We start from the raw sequence: 22972 nt of genomic DNA, 5'->3' as shown, positions 1-22972 counted from the left end.
GAGTTTTGCTTTGGGAAGGCTCCCTGGGTTGTTTTTTTGCACTGATCAATCCAGCACATAGTCTCCCTCTAAGCTGAACCAGGCTCACACATGACAAACACCTGGCCAGGGTTGACAGGTGCAGTTTGCAGCTCAGGTGAGACTCACGGGCTCACGTGGGAATGCTGGCGTAAATGCCTGCTGAACAAATGAATGCAGAAATATATCTGCCATGGGCTTAACTTTCTCTGTGACTAATGCCCACCACTTTAAGGGAGGGGAGAAGGGTAGGGCAGATGCAGGCGTGCGCGAGGCAGACAGTGATCATGCGGAAATTTGTGAGGGGGCGATCGAGAGCGCTTTAGTCACTGCCCATGGAGTTCCAACTGGAGAGAGAAAATCAAACAGATTGAAAAAGTGAGCAACCGGCACTCGGTTTTGGCATCTTGCCAGGTAGCTTTTGCTTACCTCTGAGCTTAGTTAAAAATTAGGTGCAACATGTCACAGCAAAAGCGTCTTTCTCCTACCAATCTCTACACCATGGGGGAGTTCTTCTAACCAAAAGATGCATTTGTTTGGAAGAGCGCTGCAGAATTAGGACTGGGAAGGACATTGAACATCATCTCACCCAGAGGCTGGGACCCAGGAGGGTTAGAGATTTACCCAAGCGCACACAGGTGGCAGTAGTGACTAGACTGGCAGCAAGAGCTAACCAGAAACTTCAAAGATAAAATATGACCATTGCTGGGCCTACTAACAGGTTTTACCAAGATAAGGCTCCCTATTTCTCAGGACTATAAGTTTGTCACTGTACCTTTCCAATTCCTGAGACTCGGAACACTTAGGCGTATGAGCAAGTTTGCACTGTTTTAAGACCATTTGGCAATTAAATGGAGGAGACAGTACCCACACAGCAGGTTTGAGATGAAATTTCCATCTCTGATACGAGTAATTTTATCCATGTTTATAGTATGTTGCTTGAAATTAAAACATAAAATATGGAAAGATACATAATTATCTCATATATAATTGGTGGTAGATAAGAAGTATCATTGTAGAAGTATACAATTTGTGCTGAAACCTCAGGTATTCCAAGTTACGATACAAAGACTGATTTATTTCAAAGAATGAGGAAACTGAATTACTGCTACACCTGATATCAGCCACACATTTGTGCCCATAAAATATCTTTACTTTAGTATTTATAAAAACTAGATGAGAAAAGCACATACACTAACCAAGGTTTAAAAAAAGGAAAAGTTGCAGCATAGGTAGCTACAAATAGTTCTCTCCATGCTGAGAAATAAAGTCCACGCATAAATATCCTAGCAAAATTTTCACCACACGCACACACACACACACACATTGAACAGATGGATTCTAAAAAACAACTAAACATTCCATTGCTCAAAAATTAAATTTCTGTATGTGTGATGTTGTATAAGTGAGCACAGCAGACCTCTCTCTGCTCTCACCTCTCATCTCACTCACCCTCCTTTTCCCCAAACATGTGCTCACCATTCCACCTCCTACTCTGCAACCAACTCACAGCCACCCAAAGAAACCGAGGTGTCTGCTGCAGCCCAAAACACTTCACTGATAATATCCGGTTTGCCATTCCAGGAAATCCCAGAGTGTGTTCTATGAGCCTCTGCCCATAGCTTGTAAAGAAAGGCCAGAGAAAAGCTAATCAATACCAGCTCCCCAGCTGTGACCTGGCACGTAACGAAATCAAGAAAATAAGTCCCATCCATAATCTGTATAATTTAACACTCTGAAGAAAGCAGCATCTGGGATCTGCTCCAAGCAGGACCGCGTCGCTGGATGGGTGGGTGCTTCCTACACTGAGTGTTTAAACCGGGTGGCGAGGGGACGCTCCAGTTCCTCACCAGTAGAGCAAAGACAACGTCTTCTCCTCGCAAGGGTTAACCTACCGCCTAAAAATGTGAGCGTGAGGAGAGGGGAAATGATAACCAACACCTACTCCCTGCTAGTAGAGTGCCTGGCAAAGGTTCCCCCTTACTCTTTGAAGAGAGGAAAAGCTGGAACCCCTTCCCAAAGGTGGGTCCAGGACAAACTATTGTCGTGCTAACCAGTCACGAACCAGAATGGAAGCTAATGTCCAATATGGGGATGACTATTGAATCCTACAGTCCTGGGTGGGCTCTAAATCCTATACCCAAGCGAAGCTGCAAAAAGAAAGAAAAATCCCCTGTGACTATGACTCCTGAGAAAAGCTTTCCAGATTTTTTAAATTACAGGTAAATGAATTGAGAACATGTAGGTATTTACCTACATATCACCTAAATCACTGGATCTGTACCCAATTGTTTTTTTTTTAAAAAAAAAAAAAAGTACGCCAATCGGCAGGACGGGGCATCGTAACAAATAAAGATTGTTAGTAAAATCCATAATGCTGTCTGAGAGGCTATAATTGCCTTTGGCGGCTGCAAGCTTGTCAGAGAGCCTGGCTTCCTAATAGTCACAACCCGAAAAGGAGTAACTGTCAAGGGGCGACCCAGCAGAAATCAAACAACAAAACCGGGAACTGTAATCGGCCTGAAATGGGAAGAGGGAAAGGAAGGGAAGACTCGCGGATACATCAGTCAACATTAATGTCCTTTGTTGTTCACCTTTGCACAGAACAGCGAGCGCTACCCGGGTCCTTTTCCTCGCACCGCCAGCGTCACGGTAATCCTTTCCTAAAAGCGGTGTCCTTGCCTGGAAGACTCAGGCTTCCCGAGACCCCTCCCCACGATCGCTTCACAGCTGTCGTCCATCACCACCCCCACGGCGCTCGCCCCGGGCCCGAGGGTGGCCCGAAGTAAAAAAAAAAAAAAAAAGCAAAACAACAACCAAAAACAGTGCTGAAATACCCGTTCCCCTCCAAAGAGCAAACAGCAGAGCTACGCAGATGTTGAAATTTACCGGTGCCCCCGCCCCTCCACGCTCCCCAGCACCCCGGGACGGGAGGGAGGAGCGCGGCCCCGGCCCGGCTCCGTCCGTCAGCGCGGCTCTTGGGAGCACCGGCCACATTCCGCACTCCGGGAACGTTGACGGGAGCCTGCGGGAAGGCTGCGCGCCTCCCTCCTGTTTTGGGGGTGTTCTCTCTGCGCGGTCGCTGTTGTGTCGCTCTCCACCCCGGGAAATCGCTGCAGCCCACTGCCGTCGTTGGGGAAGAAGGGGAAGGAAGAGGAGGAACGCCGTTCGCCCTCCTCTTCCAACTTGACACATACACACACGCCCGTACCGCTCCAAACTCCGCAGGCAGAGCCCGCAGCCGGCGGCTGGCCGCGCGCTCCCCCCGCCGCCGCGGCGCTCCGGGAGCCCGAACCCCGAGTGCCGACGGGGAGCAGAGGGGCAGACCCCGGCGCGCACCCCTCTGCCCGCGGCCGGCTCTCCAAAGCCCGACCCCGCAGCGCGTTGCAAGGATCAGGCATTTCCAGCCGGGAAGAGCGAGAGGAGAGCGGCTGACAAGGACGCGAAATGCGCACCCGCTCCGGCCAGAGCGGAATAAAAGTTCGCCCCGCTGAGACTCACCCACGCCGTATTTCTCGTGGTCCGTAGGTATCCACATGGCTAAAGAGGGTCCCGGGTCTTCGGGCTTTGTAATCCCCGCGCCCCTGCCCCGGCTCACAACAATGCACAGCTGCCGAGTAGCGGCTGCAGCGCTGGAGCCCCGCGGCTCCGCGCGGGCTGCGGGCGCTGGGCAGGGTCTGCGTTGCAGGCTCCGGAGCCCAGCGTTGACACCGCGCGGCCCAGGCTGCGCCGCCCGCCACTCTCCCGGCGGCGGCTGCTCACAGTCCTCCGAGACGCTCCCAAGGACCGGGCGGCGCAGTCATTGTTCTGATTCACTGAACTAAGCGAACACGCCGGGGCACTCTCCGGCGCACCCCCGCCCGCCAGAGCCTCTTCCAGCCCTCCCTGCCCGGAGCCCCCGGAGCACACTGGGATTTGTAGTTCTGGGCCTCGCCATCCCGGAAGGGGGCGTGGCATTAGCTGTTAGAGGCGGGGATTAGAATCTGCTCGCCACGTCCTATTGGTGCTGGGCGTGACAGGACGACGTGGGCGTGGAGGAAACGCCGCGTTGAAGGGGAGTTCGCCTCCAGTCGTGTTGAGATTGGTTCATGTCCGCACCCGCCCCGCCCCGCCCCTCGGCCCTCCCTTTTCTACTCAGCAGCCTAATGGCTGCTCCCTTGACCCAGGGGCCTGCTACCCGAGGGGAGGAGGACGTTGACGGTAAACGTCGCGGAGCCAGGGTTGTCAGTAATGAAGGTGAGTGCAGTGCCCCCGAGATGCGGGAGATCTGTTGTCTTTCTCTCAGACCAGGAGTGCGGCTGGCCGCCGGGCGGACCTCAGAAGCCTACGATCTCTGAGGCCACCTGGGCGTGAGGGCGCCACGGGCGGGCCCAGGGGTACCGGCTGGGTCGGAAGCGGCTACTCGGTGGGGGCTGTCTGGGGAGGGAAGAGAAAATGGGATGGATGGCCTTCTCGGCAGCCGGGGAAGTTCCCTGGGCGTGTGTCTTCCGTTTGCAGCTCCCGACTTTGCTTTCGCGGCTGAGTGGGTGTGGGTCAAGTCAGGTTCGCGCGTGTGTGATCATAACTCTGGGTTTAGCAACGGATTTTCCTCGCCGTACCCTGCCCCCGCCTGGGTTTGCTTGGTTTGGCCTGGGGGGATGTTTGCTCTGGCTTCGGGCGGATTTCCACTTGCAGACTGGTCACTGCTGTTCACGACAGATATGCCCGGTTGCTGGCTAGAACGGCCTCCCTAGGCGTTCGCTGACCGCCCCAAGGGTGCTTCAGGATTGAATGTGGAGCCTGGGAAATCTTCCCGGGCTAGGTCTTTAGAGAAAGAAGAAAGAAAGTGGTAACTGCACTGGTGACTTCACATAAAATTTGAAGATGGTTATGAAAATCACAGCTACTTCGGCTCTGCTTGACTTTCCAGATGCCCTCTGATCCACTGTAAAGATCAAACTCCAAACTTTGAAAGCTGCAGGGGAATTGTCTTTAGGCTTCCTAGCTGCATTCTTTTACCTGTAGTCTATCCCGCCCGACCCACACCCTTTTTTCCTTTCTTTTTTTTTTTTTTTTTTTTTTTGGCCCTGATAGATAATTTAGCAGAGCAAGTTGTCTTTTTCTGATGGATATAGTTTGGGGTTTAAATTTGGTTCTTGTTGAGGTTTTTTTGTTTGTTTGTTTCGGTTTGGTTTCTTTCCTTCTTACTGCTTTCACAGTCTTAACTTTTCATCTGAGCAGCTCAGAGATAAAGTGTAATTTCTTCCCACTTTGCATCAATGGAACCACCTAGCCCTGAAATTATTTCAGTACCTCTACCAAAGAAAGCTTTGGTAAGCTCCTGAGTTAAATATTGTGATACCCACCCCCTACACACCATACAGTTGGCTATTAAGCTGATAATAACAGTCTATTAAAGTTTTCCAAATTATCCATAAGTTCCAAAGGGCTACCAGTTTAAAATCTGAAGATGGAAACTTTGATGAATTTATCTCACAGATTAACTCACAAAAAGAAAACAGGATCTGTTTTTCAAAAACATTGAAGAACAATTCAAAAATCATTAGTTATTTTAAAATTATAAAAATTTTTCATTATAAACACTTCAAACCATTCAGAAGTATGTAAGGTAAAAAATGAAAGTTCGTCCACCACATCTCCCACTCCCACATAAGCATTAAGGGTTTGGTGTGTGTTCTTTGTGACATTCCTGTGACACACATCTGTATGCTTCTGAGTTTGTAAAAATAAAAAGGGATTATTCCATGTAAGATCAAAGATCTATAATCTTCTTTCCCAATGACTTCTTATAGACACTCTACCATATTCGTACATTTGTTGCTCCCTTCTTTTTAAGGACTGCATCTACTGTGCCCCATAATATGGCTGTGCCATACTGTAACCATTCCCCTATTAGTGACCATATAGTGTGGCTTTAGTCTTTCAGGATTGAGGCAGTAGCTTTATATACATATACTTGGCCACCAGGTGTTTATTTCCTGAGAATCATTAATCGAGGACCAGTGTTTACATTAAATGACTAGTGGATATAATTGAGTAACTGGTAGAAACCTTAATTTTAGGTTCCAATTTGTTTTCAACAGGGGTATTGGGCAGCAGTGAATTTGCAGTGTCTGTCACATAGAGAAAGTTCTCACCCTGGCTCAGAACCGCCCAGTGTTCTCACTGATTTGTAGCAATCAATGGGAGAGCTTGATGGTTGATGTCTATGTCATTCTTATAAGGTACACTTATCATTAAAAATCCCCTTAATAAGTGATGTATCATTCTAAGACTTTATCCAGTTCTTTTCAAAGCCTCCCTACAATTTTGAGTGGAAATAATGATTTTAAAAGCATATTCATATTTTTTTAAGCAGCCACTTAGCTTATCAAGTATGTCTTTCCCCGTATGATCATTAATTGTTTGAAAACTGCCTCTTTTGAGGCAGTTAGCTTTAATTACGATGTCTGTATTTAATTACAATGTCTGTGTATGTTTAATATCCTGGGACAGGAGGAACTTGGGAGTCTTTTTATAGAAACTGTCGTTCTACAAGATCTCACTAGAACTAGTCACTGGGTGGTGTGCAGGCAGGTAGGCACCTTCCCTGTGTTACCAGACTTCCTGAAACCCCAGCCCCTCCGGAAAGCGCCTGATCCTGCAGGACACTGCTTTCCATGCACCTCAACAGTAAGTAGGATTCCTCCTTGTCCCCGAAAATGAAGCACAGACCTATAAATAGTAAAGGGACTCAACATTTCTCACTCTTGGGGTGTGGCATGGGTATTGTTTTTCTTTTGCTGTTTTTAATTAGAAGGCAGTAAGATAATACATCTATAGTTTATTAGTGATTTACCATACTTTTAGGACATTTTTGTGACTTGAAATGATTTCTTCCAACAGTGCCTCCATTTGTAACTTTCTGACACTCAACTTCCCCCCGCCCCAAATGCACGCCCAGCAGGTGGTGATCACGGTAATGCTACTTTGGATTTATAATGCTTTTCCTCCGGACACCTGATTCACCCGTTTGTGATGTCTCTCTCTAGGAGAAATGGGGACAGCAAGTGGTATTAGTTCCTCATTCTTGTATTTCCTGTTTCGATAAATGGGATCAAGCCGTAGCTAGAAACCTGGGAAGCATCCTTGATTCCTATCTTGCCCGCAGGTCCTGAATCCGATCAGTTACCACGTCTTACTTTTCTGTGCCTGAAATAATCTTTTGAATCTGTTCTTTCAGTCCATCTCTTTAGCCACTTCTCCATTTCTGACTGTCACCATCTCTGCTGAATTACCCGTGTCCCCCAGCCTCCAAACTGTGCTCTTAGGGACTAAAACTGTGTCGTAACTGTCAGTGTTTACAAAATGTTTGACCGGAATTGAATTCTAGCCTAGACAATTGGCAAAGCTTCCTGTTGATCTCACTGACTTGATGTTCTCTCCTCTAATCCACATTCTAAAACACAAATGTATTCATGGCTCTCCACTTCAAATCTTCAGTATAGCTCTAATGCATGTATAATTAGGTCCAAATTCTTGGTGTGGCATTTGAGATTTTCACTTTTTTTTCCAACCTCATCTTCAGTCACCCTGCTTCCCTTCCCAGATCTCCAGTGTCAGACTGTAACTATTTGGTGGCAGCTTTGTCTGCCTAGTAGACTGTGGACATCTTGAGGGCAAGAGTTGTCTTAGTTTACTTTTACACAGCTGCCTGTCCAAAACACTGAAAGAGTTCAGTGGTTAGAATCTGCTTGAAATCTATTCAAAGTACTTAGAATGGCAGCTATTTTAAGCAGAGAAATTGAAATAGAATTAAAACCTGAGTAGGTAATTTATTCTTGTGAAAGTTATACACCCCAACTGATACAGAATATCCTCAGGAAGATGGTATTTTGTCAGCGGTAATCATAGTTAGCATTCTAGCATAATTTTCAGTCTTTTTCTAAGTGAAGTTTTAGTGCTGTGTAGATAATGATTAAAAGAATACTTCAAATCTGTCCTTTATAACCTTGAACCCATAACTGTTTCATAGACCTTAAAATCCATCCCCTATATCTGTATGGCTCTTATCTGGTTTTCCACAGTATCATATTTCCAGTGTTAATGCTTAAGTCAAGTCTCACATATTTGACAGAACAGTGGAAGGAGGAGTAGACCCTATCTTGGAAAAACTGTTTACATTTCACCTCTGCCATTTCGTGGCTGGGTGACGGTTTAATTGCACACGCTGCTACATTTATGAAAGCACAGATACAATACCGACTTGGCAGAGTTCTTGTGGTTATTTCATTGAATGATATATTTATGAGAGCCCAGCATACTCCCTTTCATGAAGTTAGGCCTCGGTAAATATTAGTTACTTTCAGTATAAAGATACGAGTGTGCCTAATTGAACTTGAAAACTGCCTGCTCTCTGATTCTCTATTCACTTAGGAAGCAATTTAAAGGGTGATGTAGCCCAGGGGAAGCTTAAGAATGTGCTGGTAATACTGCTTAGGTTGCCCATGCATTCATGGAATCTGGGGGTGCTCGTACTAGAATTGCAACTATGTGCTCAGAAAGCTTCTTGTTTTCTCTACCCTTCCTCACTCCCACCCAGTGCTGCTCCCTCACTCCCAGCTCCGCACACAGACACCCACACTCAGAGTCAGCAAGAAGCTCGGAAGGTCTCACGTTTTGGGACGACTTTGCAAGATAGCAGCCAGAGGATGTCATGGAAGAAAAAGAATTATAGACACCCACTCTGGTGGGCTTGGAGTAAGGTTTCGAAGGGGCCTCCTCCAGAACATCCTTTTGTTTTCCTATAAAAATAAGCGGGACTCAGCTTATAGGATATTAAGAGATATTATGAAAGGAGATGTTATAATACTGATGACGCTGGCAGTAGCTAACACTTGTTGCGCAGTAACGGGTGCCAAGTACTGTTTCAAGTATTTTCACAAGTCTTGGTTCCTTCTGTCCTCACCACTGCCCTGAGGGGGATTCTCCTATGATCTCCTTTTGATTGACAAACGAGGAAACTGATTTTGGTAGGTACTTGCAGCGTCAGACACTAAACTTACACCGCGTCTCACTGTGTGGCCGTGACCTCCCGTCATGCGTCGTATAGTGCTGCCCTCTGCAACACGCACCCATACGCTTCCCATCCCGAGAAACGGAAGATGATTTGGTCACATTCATAGCTGATGATGATGTTGATGAGATTCATGTGATAAAAAGGAAACTTTCTTCTAAGCATAAACCCGTGGGTATATAAAAATAAGCAGTGCCGTCTCCAACAATTGAATCTTTAAATGCTTCTATTAGCTGTTCTTGAAGAACTTTGCCACAGAGTTAAGGTTCAGTTTTGCTATGATTTATTTGATAAACTCATCAGACTGAATGGATTGGCATTTCATTGACAGGACCTTAAAGAGTTGTCATCTCTTACTGAAACAAACAACTGTGCTCTACGAACCTCATTGACCCAAAGGTGAGCAGGGCAGCTTTTCCCAGAAATGGAGACATATGTGAACGATCGATCTTACGCCTCTCTCTACATGTCCGCAGCCCTCTGTGTGTGGCCAGTGGCATTTATTTGTAAGATAGCTAACTGGGGTTGGGTGCTGTCTTTATCTCTAGGAACCAAGCAAAATTTCCTAGAATTAAACAGGACTTAAACCTCTGCTTTTTTCTTGTTGGAATCAACGACTAAGAAATGGTAGAGTATTTTAAACAATAGAAGCAGACATTGGATACTCTTAGGCTTTCTCCATGTGTAGTAATTTAAATTAATTAATACATTGAGTAAGAATGTATGGAAGGAAAAACTGGATTAGGAGTCAGAACCCTGGATCCTGATCTTGAATTTTCTACTTTGTGTGAACCTGGGAAAAATCATTTAGCCTCTCTGAGCCTCAATTTCATTATAAAAATGCCAGTCTTATTGGGAGGTTGAGGGAGGTGAGAGATGTGAAAGCACTCTAAACCTCGACCCCCTAGGAAAACAGAGGGACGGATGTTAAAAAACCTGTGTGACCTTGAACAAGTCATATGACCTCATTACCAACAGCTGCTACTACCAAAGTCTAGATATGACTTTAAAATGATTACAGACAGAATCAAGACATAGCCCTGATTTTATAAGATGTAAACCCTTTAAGCACAGGTCCTGTTATACACACCTTTGGATCACCTCACCTGCTGGTACCCTGCCAGGCTGTGATGGCATTCGGTGTTGGTTGAGTGGTGACGGGGAATTGGCTCTGTGCTGGGCCTTCCCCAGGGGGACATATAGTTGATGGAGCTCCACGCTCATCTTGTACCAGAGCTCACGGCAGCGGCCTTTCTGGTTCCATATCACCCTGTGGAAGCAGTGTATACATTTGAATCTGTAACTTGTCTGCACTGACTGAGAAGCTAAGTGCATAAAGCTTTCAATGTGTTTTTTTTTTTGTAGTGTTTTTATCCAAAAACTTGGATTGTTTTTTTAAGAAAAAGACCTCAGAGTTGTAATTGTGGTTATTTATTTAACACAGTCTTCTATTATGTAACAAGCTGCTGGTCATCAGTAAGGGCCAATTAGGAAAGGAAATATCCTGTACCCACTAATCGTAATTACCACTATCAAGCAGTTAATCGCAGGAAATGTTGAGCTGTAGCTTCACACCAGCCAAGCCTTCTTTGCTGAAGCGCCATACAACAATTTCTACCGCTGCAAGAGGGAGAGGAAGGAAAGGCAGGTCTGAAAGCCTGTTGGAATTTCCAAACCAGTTTATCACTGACTTCTGTAAGCTTTATACACATGCACCCACGTGAAGGAAAGTAATACTAACGATCTGCTGGGCCTTGGCGTTCCCTTTCCAGCGGCGGTGCCCGTGGACAGTATTGTTCAGGGTAAGGCTCCCGGGACAAGGAGCCAGACGGCCTGGGTTTGAATCTCACTTCTGCTTCTGACTGTGTGGTTGTAGAGAAGTTGTTTGCACCTGTGGTAAGATGTCCTGGTTTGTAAATGAGAGAGAATTCACCTCTCTTAGCATCCTCCCGACTGCATCTTCCAACTGTCAAAAGAAGGAGAGGTAGGTTTACAGCCGGAGAATCCACGGTATACATATCCCAGCGTCTGTGTGAAAAGGAAAGCATGTGTCTGGGTAAATACCCTTGAGAATTAGCTGCACATGTGGGCGTCATCCGTCAGGAGTATCCACTTAGAAAACCGGTGGAGAACCTCGGTGACAGATGACTTAGGGGGTCTCTAAGTCCAAGAGAGTGCGGCGAGGTCAGTGGGATGCATCCCATCTCACCCCCCCTCTCCTTTCCATTTTTTAATAAACTGTGCAAACCTGGGAGAGATCGATAGAACTGAGACTTAGTTCATTCAAAAATTTTCATTAAACCTCTGCTATGTGCGAGCCTCTGTTTTATAAATGCTATAGAATATAGAGATGAAAATAAGACCGGTCTTTCCATCAAGGATCATATGGCCTAATAAGGAAGAGCTAAGAAATACGTAAATAACTATGTTATAAGTCAGAAAGTGTTAAGGACCACAGAGCGGCCAAGATGGCGGTAAGCAAGCGATGATGTGCACACCTGAAACTAACATAGTGCTGTGTTGATTATTCAGTATACGTACATAATATCATGTAGTTAACAAGAGAGAAATTTGTGTGGCAAGTGAGTCACAATAACCATAGTAAAGGGGAAACAAATTAGGGCAGTAAGTTAAACAAAAAGCTGATAAAACTGGAAGGCAGGGCGAGATGGAGATAAATTACGCCCAGGGAGTGGTACTGGGCCTTGGGATCGACCAGGATTTGGACATGCAGGAGGAAGGAAAAGCCATGTAGGCCAAGCCAAAAGGAGGATGCAATAGGAAAACTCAGGGCATATACAGCAAGTAACGAGGCAATTCATTTGCCTGGAGAAAATGGTATCGTGTTTCCCCCCAAAATAAGACCGGGTCTTATATTAATTTTTGCTCTAAAAGACGCATTAGGGCTTATGTTCAGGGGATGTCCTCCTAAAAAATCATGCTAGGGCTTATTTTCCGGTGAGGTCTTATTTTCGGGGAAACATGGTCGGTAATGGGAACAGTGGAGAGAAGTCTGGAAAGGTCAACTGAAGCTAGATCATACAGTCCCAAATGTCAGACCCTGACGGCCGACTGCATGGGGGCTTGAAGGTTTGAAGGACACGGACGAGAGCGAAGCTTAGTCAGATCACAGCGTCCTGAAGAGGGACAGCTGAGGGATCACGAAGACCCACACTAGGTTTAGATAATATGCCCGTGTCAGTGACGTCAGGAAATTCCTGAGATTAAAAAAAATGTGGGGACGGAGCAGGTTGCCTAGGAAGATTCTGTCTTTGGTAGGTTGGGGTCTGCTTGGCGCTGTCATGAGAAAGGCCCAGCCAACTGTAGGCAGAAAACACCAGAAAGATGGTAAGACAGGCCTCAATTACAGTACAATTGGAGAGATCTGGTAGGGAGGTAGTGTTAGAAAAGGAAAAATGACAGAGCTCGACAGTAGTTAAAGCGGTGGAAACGGATTTTATTCAGGAACTATTGCAATAGAGGGAAAGAGACCTGAGAGTAGTACTGAGCTCAATTCCAAATACAACAAGGAAAAAGAGGGATTTTTAGCCAAGAGGGTCAGGGGGAGGGGTGGTGCATTGGGTGATGGGAAATTACTGAAAGGAAACGTCAGGGGGATTCTGGCTAAACCGACTTGATAAGATCCCTGCTGAAGTCAGGCCAGGGTGATAAGATCCCACCTGGAGCCGAGGAGGAAGCCCATCAGATATGGAAGGTGGAGGATTTTCTCTAAACTGACTTAGCAGGATTCTTGCTAAAACAGGGCTATGCAGGTCTGGCCAGGCCTGGTGGAGAAAAGTCTTCCAAGGAGCCTGACTGAAGTTTGGTCAAGAAGAGAGTCTGTCAGTAGCGAGAACACGACCACAAGTGAGCTGGACTGTATGGTGAGGACCCAAGTCATTGAAAGGCTGAGAGGAGCAAGTTTAGAGGACCGTGGTCCTGCGTGAGGCACGGGGTCACAGCATATGGAATTAGGCAACAGGGCAAGGACTCCACTACTAGGAAAGGAATACGAATCTGGGCGTTGTGCCAGGAAACTAGTGAGGCCCGGCGGAGGGGAAGCCAGAAGCCTGGACTGATGCGGAGCCGCTGGCCTGAGGTCCCCGCCCCCCCCACCCCAGCAGAGCCCAAGCACTGGTGGGCTCACGGCCCCCTGCCATTCTGACTGGCTGAACTGGCAGGGGCTCAGCTCCGAGCTACTCATTATGGATCCCCATATGGCCGCTGAACTCCTGACCCAGGGCTCATTAATCCTGAATAATCAGCCCGTTGTAATACAATTCTCAAGTATAAAGTGATAACACTCTTTCTTTTTCATGACCCCTCAAGTGCATGGAATTTGATGCCTCAGAGAAAGATTCCTGTTCTTGATCTTTTCCTTGTGAAACATCTTCGAGTTTATTGACAGCAGATTAAATTATACTGTTAGTAATTTCCCCATTAATATGATATTATCAGGTACCAGTAGTCATAGTTGTTTCTACGGAGCACAGTCCTATTTTCCTTTCGTTAGATGAAACCCAGAGTAGAGTACCTCCAACAGTACGAATTTACATGTTCTTAGAGCCCAAGGGAATTAAAAATGAACTAAGCCTTTAAGTAATGGACTGAAAAGAAATTCATGTCTTTGCCATCATGCTTTGAGATATTTTTGTAGAAGTTCGTGTTCTCACTGTGTTTGTTCATCTCTGTGATAGAAGCAGGTAGAGCTGACAGAAATCCAGTGTGCTGTTTCTGCTTTCTCAGGACAGTGTTCCAGGACTCCACAGAGTATAAGACAGAAAAGTATTATGATGTCTTTTTGCACTAAGAGGATTTCAGGATCAAATAATTTGCAAACACCGAGTTAAATGAAGTTGCAGAACTTCCTCACTTCAGGAGATCAGTGCGGCACGTTTTGTGAATGGCCAAGAGATACTATTCAATTGCAGTGTCCCAAATACTGGACTCCCCTGCCTTTTTCTCAGATCGTGCCTATTCACTCTGCACGGGACGCTAGTGTTCCATGCAGTGTGACGTGGGAAATGCCAGTCGGGGTTATCTTCCCTAAACAGATCCTGTTTGTCAAGAGCGGAGACATTCCCAAGCAGTTCCATCTGTAAAGACCTTCAAGAAGAGATATCCCTCGGGTATCTGTAATAGTAACCATTGTCTTTCACTTTCATAGCTTTCCTGTTGTACTTTCTGCCCTTAGTGGAGAAAAAACTAAGTGTAGAGAATCAAGCACAAGGTAAAAACAACAACTTTAAGTGTTTGTTCTGCCTCGGGGAGATGCGACGTCCTCTGAGGAGCGTTTTACCCCCATTATCTCCAGAAAGCCAGACTTCTGTTGAAAATGTCCATGGAAATTAAGTATCTATAAAGAAAACCTACCACTTTAGCACGATGTGAGACATTGTACTCCTCAGATCATTGTCTTTTGTTTCTTTATTCTGTGTCCCTTCCTTTAATTTATTGGAATTAAGATTTGAAACTTGGACAATAAGAAAGGTTCCTAAGTAACCTGTTTCTGACCTACTGTTCCGGAGCCCTGAGGCCTGTGCTCAGGTAACTGTAGCTATTTAATGCATTATTTAAGGTTATAAAAATTTAATTCACATTCTTCTATCAGCTTTCATTGGCTTCAAGAATGTAGGTTAGTTGCGATTTTTTTTTTGTCTGTGTATAGCATCATTGTTAGAAATGTCAATTTTTGAATTACTCGTTACTAATGAAATGATGGATCCAGGCATCTCTTTGATGTAAAATCCACAACTAATGTGATGCAGAGGGATTTTTTTAGTGAAAGTTTTTTTAAACAGCTTAGAAATGATTCACAGGACCACTGGTACTCGTAATTAGCAGTATTCAGAGCCAACTGGCTCGTCTCCATTTCTTCAGGATTCTCATATTAAATGTGGCTCCACTGTTATGATGGTTATTATGAAAAAGACAAAAATAACAAGTGTTGGAGAGGATATGGAGAAAGGGGAACCCTCCTGCACTGTTAGTGGGAACGTAAATTGGTGCAGCCATTATGGAAAACAGTATGGAGTTTCCTCAAAAAATTAACAATTGGAACCGCTGTGCGATCCAGCTGTTCTACTTCTGTGTATTTTTCCGAAGAATGTGAAAACACTAATTCAAAAAGATATATCTACTCCTATATATCTTTTATTTACATTAGCCAAGATATGGAGGCAACCTAAGTGTCCATTGACTGATGAATAAAGATGTGTTAAAAATTACAATGGAATACTACTTTGCCATAAAAAATGAAATGTTGCCATTTGTGACAATATAGATGGACCTTGAAGGTATTATGCTAAGGGAAATAAGTCAGGTGGAAAAGGACAAAAATTGTGTGATCTCACTCATACATGGAATATAAAACAAACAAACAAACAAACAAACAAAACAGAAACAATCTCAGAGATATAGGCAACAGCTTGGTGGCTACCAGAGGGAATGTGGGGTACAGGAGGGTGAAATGGGTAAGGGGGGTCAAATGGACGGTGAGGGATGGAAACTGGACTTTGGGTGTTGAGCATGCCATCGTGTACACAGGTATCAGATTATAATATTGTACACCTGGAACTTATGTGATATTATAAACCAATGTTACCTCAATTAAAAAGAAAACAAAAATGTGGTTTCAAAGTAGACTGATCTAGGCAAGTAGTATATAAGTGAGACAACTGAATTGTTCCCTTTATCTTGTCACCTTTTCCTGAAACTGCATGTTTGCAGATATCCCTTATGACAATACATTAATGAATTGGGTTCTGAATTTATCGTATTTATACATAGTTATCAAAAATCATAGTCTTATTTATATCAGCTGGTCCTTAGACTGCTGTGAAATTCACACATACTTGTGGAAACTCAAATATATATGTTTCCATATATAATGGGTAACACATCATTTTTTAAGTTATATCCTTCATAAGTTGCACTTTGTAAAATATTGTAACCCTCATTATAAATATATATGTCCTCCCTTTCTGTTTCTGGTTAAGTCATATTCACAGTTCAAATCTTAGCTTAAATGTCACTTTTTCTGTGAAATCATTCCTGAACCATAGAATGAATTAGCTACATGCTTCTTTATAGCCTTTAATCCTATACTGTATAGATACTGTATAGTTATCTAGGAAAATCCCATTACCTGCTTGTAGAAAGTTTAATTCTAATAGTTCAACTAATATATACTATATTAGCTTCCAAAGGCTGCCCGTAACAAATGACTACAGGCAAGGTGGCTTAAAAAAACAGAAATGTATTCTCACAGTTCTGAAGTCCATAAGTCCAAACTCAAGATGTCAGCAGAGCCACACTCTATCCGAAGGTTCCAGGGGAGAATTCTTCCTTGACTCTTGCAGCTTCTGGTCGCATTCCCTGGCTCGTGGTCACCGTTCAGTCGACGACCAATGAAGATATTCCCTTATTTCCAGATAATCTTCTTTGGGGTCTGACCAAGGGGTGTGTGCGTAGGTGCGTGCATGCTTTTATGTGAGTTGGGGAGGGCCAGGGTCCTGTCTTGTTTTTCTTTTGGAAGCTCTCGGTAGCAGATGGTGCCTGCTGCTGGACTTTATGGTCATTGGGACTTCTGTCCTGACCTTACTGTTCTCGTGAACATTAAACTTTCTACAAAATCACCACTTGGACAAGGAGAATTTGGACAAGGCTTATGAAAAATGTGTAGTCTTTTTATGCTGGAGCTTTTCCATCACTGCTCTTTTCTATTTTCCTTATCTTTTATTGTTGAGGTACTAATATTGTACATAGTTCGTGTCCTTTTGCTTATTGAGTGGTAGCTGTAAATTTGTCCTTTGTGCCCCTGAAATTGAGTCTTACTCTGCGATTGAGAGCATAGCATAGTGAAAAACTTGTAGACACTAAACTTGTAGACAAAATAACGCGCTTCGCATGTGTGACCTTAAATCAGACTCCCTGACCTTCTGTTTTCTCATCACTAAGACAGAAATAATCATCTTCCTTACCTCACAGGGTAATGGTGAGATACTTAGAAGATGGCTTTCTCAAATGTAAAGGGTTGTATAAATTAAGCAGTGGTATGTTAATATCCTGCATGAGGTGACCGTCTTGAGATTTACTTATCTGTGGCTTTCTGTCCTGACCATGTAGTATGACTAGCCTCTTTGCCCTTAAATTGTCCGTAGCTTATCATTTATTCTCAATATTTATAGCATATTTCATCTGTGAGTATCATAAGATTAAGTCACTTTTGGGAAATGTTTTAAAAGGACAAGACATAGCTTCTGTGCTTTTTGAGCTTATAGTCTAATTGGAGAAGAGACACACATACCAGTAACTAGGTTAAGCGCTGAGTAAATGAATAGACAAAATATTTGCTTGCAAGGCTGATTATAGTTGTCTTTATGGAAGAAGTGAGAGCAACCAGAGGACTAGGAAAGACTCCTGCAGGCATGCAGGTGGATACAGAATACCTGAGTCTAGAGTAACAGCTTGCGTAAAAACAGCATGCAATAAAACAGAAAAGAGCCAGGTGCCATCCAGGGACATTTCAGAAACTCGGCATAAAGCTTCAGGCTCCAGAGAAGTAATGAGAGATAAAAATCAAATAAAAAATGGCATCTTGATCACCATCTTTTAAGAACCAAGGAACTGTCCAGTGCTGAAGCCCTTATCTCTGTGGATGTGGTTGTTTCACAGATTTGGATCTTTGCTCTCCATCAAGCCAAACGGTCTCCAAAAGCAGCTGGTAGGACTTAACAGAATCTCCCCAAGTGAAAATGAGAGCACACAGATAACTCTCCGTGGAGATCAGAAAGGACAGTTTGGATCTTTTCAGGCTCTTGAGTTTCAGCAAGCATTTACTGAGCACGAATTATGTGCGAGGTCCCAAAGGCACCGAAAAAAGCAAGACAATGTTTCCACCCTGAAGGAGCCACTGTCCTGGTAGGAAAAAAGAATGCACATGTTCAATGAAAGAATGACACTGAAGAAGCGAGGGAACTGTCTTCTGTGCTACCAACCCGTCTGGGAGGTGAGGGTAGGCTTCACGAGGAGGTAATTCCTAGGCAGAGGTCTTCGCCAGGCGGTCGAGAGTGGGGTGAGTCTTTCCGGTAGGAAAGCTGCATGAGCAAAGGCTTAAAGGTGCCCTTCCCCTGCATATTATGAAGCTTCGAATGATGTGAGGGAGTAGGAGACAAGGTTAAAGAGGGGGCAATGCTGTATGAAGACAACTTGTGGGCCATGCGAAAGGACGTGGATTATCTCTTAGATGATGGGCCGTGCCTGAGGTGGGCGAATAAGATGAATCAGATTGGCTGGAAAGAAAGCCTGCGGCGGTCCACACCTGAAGATGCATGCACAGGCAGGGGCCAGTTCGGAGACTCTTGTTAATAGAGCATGTTCCCTATGCAGTACAACCTGGATGCAGGCTAAATGAGGCTCTCTCGGTGTGCGAACCATCATGGAATCTTCCAGCCCGAACACCAGCTGTGATCTCTCTCTACCTATGGGAAAAGCCCAAAATGAAAACATGTCTTGTGTGGAACTCGTCGTTGCCTGGCCCCACTCGTGGAATCTGCTGCTTCTGAACCACCGAGATAGCAGAGGGCCTGCTTTTTCTCCCTCGTAACCCCTCCTCAGGTGTGGCTTCCACATTTGAAGGATGATGATCTAAGAGGTGGAGGAATTACGTCTGCGCATCGGATGCTCACTGGACTTGGTCATGTGGTAAGCTGCACTTCTACATTTTGTTTCCTGGATGAAAGCAAATTTTTAAACTTATACTTTTCTTAATTATTTCTCAGAAATTTCACAGCTGTATCTTTTCAATAATTAATAATGGACATATATCCTGCAATTCTGTATATTTGTTTTGACCCATAGCAAGTTTTACCAGGTACTCCTAACTAAACTCCAGGTTTTGTACAAATCGAAGAATTTTCAAACAAAACCCCACATCATTTGGGAGGGAGAGTGATTGTGCATCTTTAAAATTATATACATGTGTATGTGTATAATAAAAAACTAGTTTAAAATGTTGTGTTAATTGGAGTGAAGTTTACTCTGATAAATCAAAAAGGGGAAATGCTAGTTTGTTGCTATATTTTTTCTCTTATTAAAAACTTACATTCATATCTACTGCAAATGTTTTATTCTGTTTCAGTAGCACAATTGATAAGTCCAAGGTCATCTTTATTTTTATCAGCACAATTCATAAGTCCAAGGTCATCCTTAATTTTCAGAGGGATTTAATCTTCCACCGTACTGCTGCTTTTTACTGATAAACTGCATTTTGTGTGTGAGTAGCTCAGTTACCTCTGAAGTCTCTGATGAATGCCATCTGGCCCTAATGATTGATTGCAATTTTCCAGATTATTTTTTGGCTCCTTCCCATCTCCCCTATTCCTTTTTCCATTTTGATAACTCATTATACTAGATTACTTCATTGCCTGTGAATGTTTTTGCTGTTTTTCTTTACATTTTCTTTAATGTGTATGACATCTTTCATTTCTGAAAGTAAGCAAACAGCAAGGTACAATTTTACATAGTGTATTGGGATCAAGACATCGTAGAACTTTGCTAATCAAAGAATTTTTCAATTGATCAGTGTACAATTTATCTTATGCATTCTTCCTAATATCAAGTGTATTTGCTTGAAATAGGTAATGCAAGGGGGCAGGGAGTCTAGTCTATTATTTCAACAAACAGACAGGAGTGTAGTTTCCACCTCATTAGGAAAAACGATTGGTATCAATTTACAGTATTCTGCTGTTTTCTTCAGTGAGCTCCCTTGGTGAAAAGGGCGACAGTATCCGGGGACTGAGACCGAAAAGAAAAAAAAAATTACCCCTCTTAACTAAAGTGATTTCAAAGCCTGTGTCCCATAAGTGTCATGTATTAAAGACTGGACAAATGATTTTAAAAGTGAGTAATGAGATCTGGGATTAAGATAGGGATTAGGAGTCGGTGTAATTGGCATTCACGTCTCGGGGGAAGACAAACAACATGAACTGCAGGAAAAAAAGGAATAAGGTATCAACTAGACAACAGAAGAAACCTTGTGAAATCAAAGAAGATGTGTTTATTTGGGAAATGCGAAGAAAGTAGTCTGTCTGTGACTTAACGCTTACATGCATGTCGGATCGTAGGGTAGTGCTCTGAACCTAAGTGTCCTTCGATAGATGAATGGATAAAGATGTTGCACATATATGAGATGGGATCAAAAAATACGTTGAGTGTTTCAATTTAAAAAAAAATATATTACGGTAAAAGACACATTGCCATTAATCCCCCTCAAAATACTTCCCCTCTTGGGCCGGCCCAGTGGCTCAGGTGGTTGGAGCTCCCTGCTCCTAACTCCAAAGGCTGCTGGTTCGATTCCCTCATGGGCCAGTGGGCTCTCAACCACAAGTTTCCTGGTTCAACTCCTCGAGTCCCGCATGGGATGGTGGGCTGTGCCCCCTGCAACTAGCAACGGCAACTGGACCTGGAGCTGAGCTGTGTCCTCCACAACTAAGACTGAAAGGACAACAACTTGAAGCTGAACAGCACCCTCCACAACTAGGACTGAAAAGGCCAACAACTTGACTTGGAAAAAAGTCCTGGAAGTACACACTGTTCCCCAATAAAAAGTCCTATTCCCCTTCCCCAATAAAATCTTTAAAAAAAAAAAAAATACTTCCCCTCACTTCAAACCACTTATCCCATCATTCTTGCCACTGTCTGAAGCAGTTCTGGAGTCCTCTTTTGTGAGTGTCTTTAGTTGCACTGGCATGGCTGCCTCGATGTCCTGAATCAATTCAAAACATTTTCCTTTCATGGTCATTTTGACTTTTGGGAAGAGCTAGAAGTCACATGGTGCCAGATCCAGTGAATAAGGTGGATGAGGACACACTATAATGTTTTTATTTGACAGAAATTGCCGTACGAGAAACAATGTGTGACACGAAGCCTTTCCGTTGTGATCAGCAAATATGGTGAATGCTGCTGCCGAGTGCCATCCAACAGAAAGGCAGGGATCTTCAATACGGGAAGTGATGCATCGAACCTTAGTAACAGAGTGTGACAAGTTTCAGCTTGTTTGGTGCAGTCAGTTGGGTGTGAGCTACGGTTGAGAAAAGGTTGTGTTTTAAAGTGTGCCATAAATCATCCTCCATCGTGACAGTGCTCCGCATCACACATCACTTCTGGTACAGCAATAGTACCACAAACAAGGTGACTTCAGAACAGAAATGTATTGTCTCAAAGTTCTGGAGGCTGGTAATCCAAGGTTAAGGCGTTGGCAGAGTTGGTTCCTTCTGAAGGCTGTTGGGAAGAATCTGCTCCTTCCCTCCTAGCTCCTGGTGCTTTGCTGCCTCTTGCACACCTTGGCTTGTAGGTGCGTCAGCCTGATCCCTGCTGTCCCCTCCACATACTGCTCTCCCTGCGTGTGTCTCTCTCTGTGTCCAAATCTCCCCTTTTACAAGGATTCCAGTCGTGTTGGTTTATGATCTCTAATGACCTCATTGTAACTTGGTTAACTCTGTCAAGACCCTGTTTCCAAATAACGTCACATTCAGAGGGACTGGGGGTTAGGACTACAGTGTGTCTTTTGGTGAGGACAAATTGAACCCCTAACATTGGACATCTTAGAACAGCCAGTGTCTGGAACATCCAAACCCGAGACACCCACCTCTCTTTGGTAAGCATGTTTCCACACCTGAATGGGGTTAAGGGCAGGTATAATAGAAGGTGCTTTTAGAGGCACTTGCCTAGATGCAGCATACGTATTTTGCGTATAGTTTAGAAGGATGCCTAGATTATTGTAGACTCTACCCAATTTTAGCAAACAAAAGTGCCAGTCTCCATGAAAGTTCTCTACGTTTTCTATTTCAAATTTTAATTTTTTCATTTTAGAAGAAAATCTAACCCCAGAATTCTTAGTTATATCTATACAATGAAGGACCAAGATCTGTCATACCTGAAATTTGATGTTGAACGCCTAGCAACATAGCCTTCAAAATCAGCTCCTCTCACAGCCTTCTGTCACAGCCTCCTCTGTAAGGACGTGAAAATCATGTTACCTCCTCCCGAGTGTTCCTCGTCAAAGATACCTGCCTATCAACTCCGTTCACAAGACACCACTTATTAGACCATGGTGGGATTTGCCTGTTTACAGGCCTGCTTTCCTCTCTGTGGCTTCCCCAAGAACAAAAACGATGTTTTGTTCATTGTTCTGTCCTCAGTATCCAGCTAGCCCAGTTCTGGAGACTCTCCATTTAGGTGTTTAGGAAATTCTCTTTTGTTCATTTGCTTCTCTGGGTGCTCAGTCACTGACCTCATAAAGCCTGACATGCTGAATATCTGCAGTGTCTCGCTGGGTCTCGGGGTCGGGACCTTATTCCTGTGACGCCGTCGCACATGAAATACAGAGGCCTAAACACACTTCCCTTTGAGGCGTGCACTTCATCACTACTTTTTAGGTAGAAACAGAAGCAGGGAAGTAGCAGATGTGTCTAAGGTCCAAGGGTGTTGCTGTCACTGGCAGAGAACACTGCAGGTATCCAGATCCTACCCTGCCTCAGGAATCGGCCAAGTTATTTCTCCTACAGACACTGTGGGCATATATAGATAATGTGACTTTTTGCCAGGTTTTGTTTTGTTTTTCTCTTTGAAGAAAACCACAGCCCTTCTGGGCTGGACACAGGAACAATATGACCACACTGTCCTGCTCTATCCACTCACCCTTCTAAGGAACCGCTTCCAGAACAGCAGGGCTCTGGTGACAAAGGCACTCTATTCTCCGTTCAGTATTCCACCCAGTGGCCTTGTCTTTCTTCTCCTTAATTGCAATAAGCTAACCTCCTGCATCTCAAATATAGTTGTAAATCCAAAGGAAACAGTCACATCAACGAGTGGCTCTCATTAGCTGTGTATTCTGAA

General features: G+C 44.3%; 2 protein-coding genes across 6 annotated transcripts in view; one reads left to right on the top strand and one right to left on the bottom strand.

The window, feature by feature from the left end:
- Positions 1 to 3840, bottom strand: part of DOCK4 (dedicator of cytokinesis 4) — a 368315-nt gene extending 364475 nt beyond the window's left edge. For 2 of the 4 annotated variants that reach the window (XM_033088115.1, XM_033088114.1), the window contains exon 1: positions 3520 to 3840. In XM_033088115.1, coding sequence (XP_032944006.1) covers positions 3520 to 3556 — 37 coding nt within the window. In that variant the 5' untranslated portion in view covers positions 3557 to 3840. The remainder of the gene's footprint in view (positions 1 to 3519) is intronic. The other 2 variants (XM_033088112.1, XM_033088113.1) reach the window with 1 other exon arrangement.
- A 295-nt stretch (positions 3841 to 4135) lies between these two features.
- ZNF277 (zinc finger protein 277) overlaps positions 4136 to 22972 on the top strand; it is an 81898-nt gene continuing 63061 nt past the window's right edge. For both annotated transcript variants that reach the window (XM_033088118.1, XM_033088116.1), the window contains exon 1: positions 4136 to 4254. Coding sequence is in view for 1 of the 2 variants with exons in the window: in XM_033088116.1 (XP_032944007.1) it covers positions 4164 to 4254 (91 nt within the window). In the remaining variant the exon portion in view is untranslated. The remainder of the gene's footprint in view (positions 4255 to 22972) is intronic.

Source organism: Rhinolophus ferrumequinum, chromosome 20, assembly GCF_004115265.2.
Source record: "Rhinolophus ferrumequinum isolate MPI-CBG mRhiFer1 chromosome 20, mRhiFer1_v1.p, whole genome shotgun sequence".
Taxonomy (NCBI): Eukaryota; Metazoa; Chordata; class Mammalia; order Chiroptera; family Rhinolophidae; genus Rhinolophus; species Rhinolophus ferrumequinum.
This window is presented reverse-complemented; position numbering and strand designations above follow the sequence as displayed.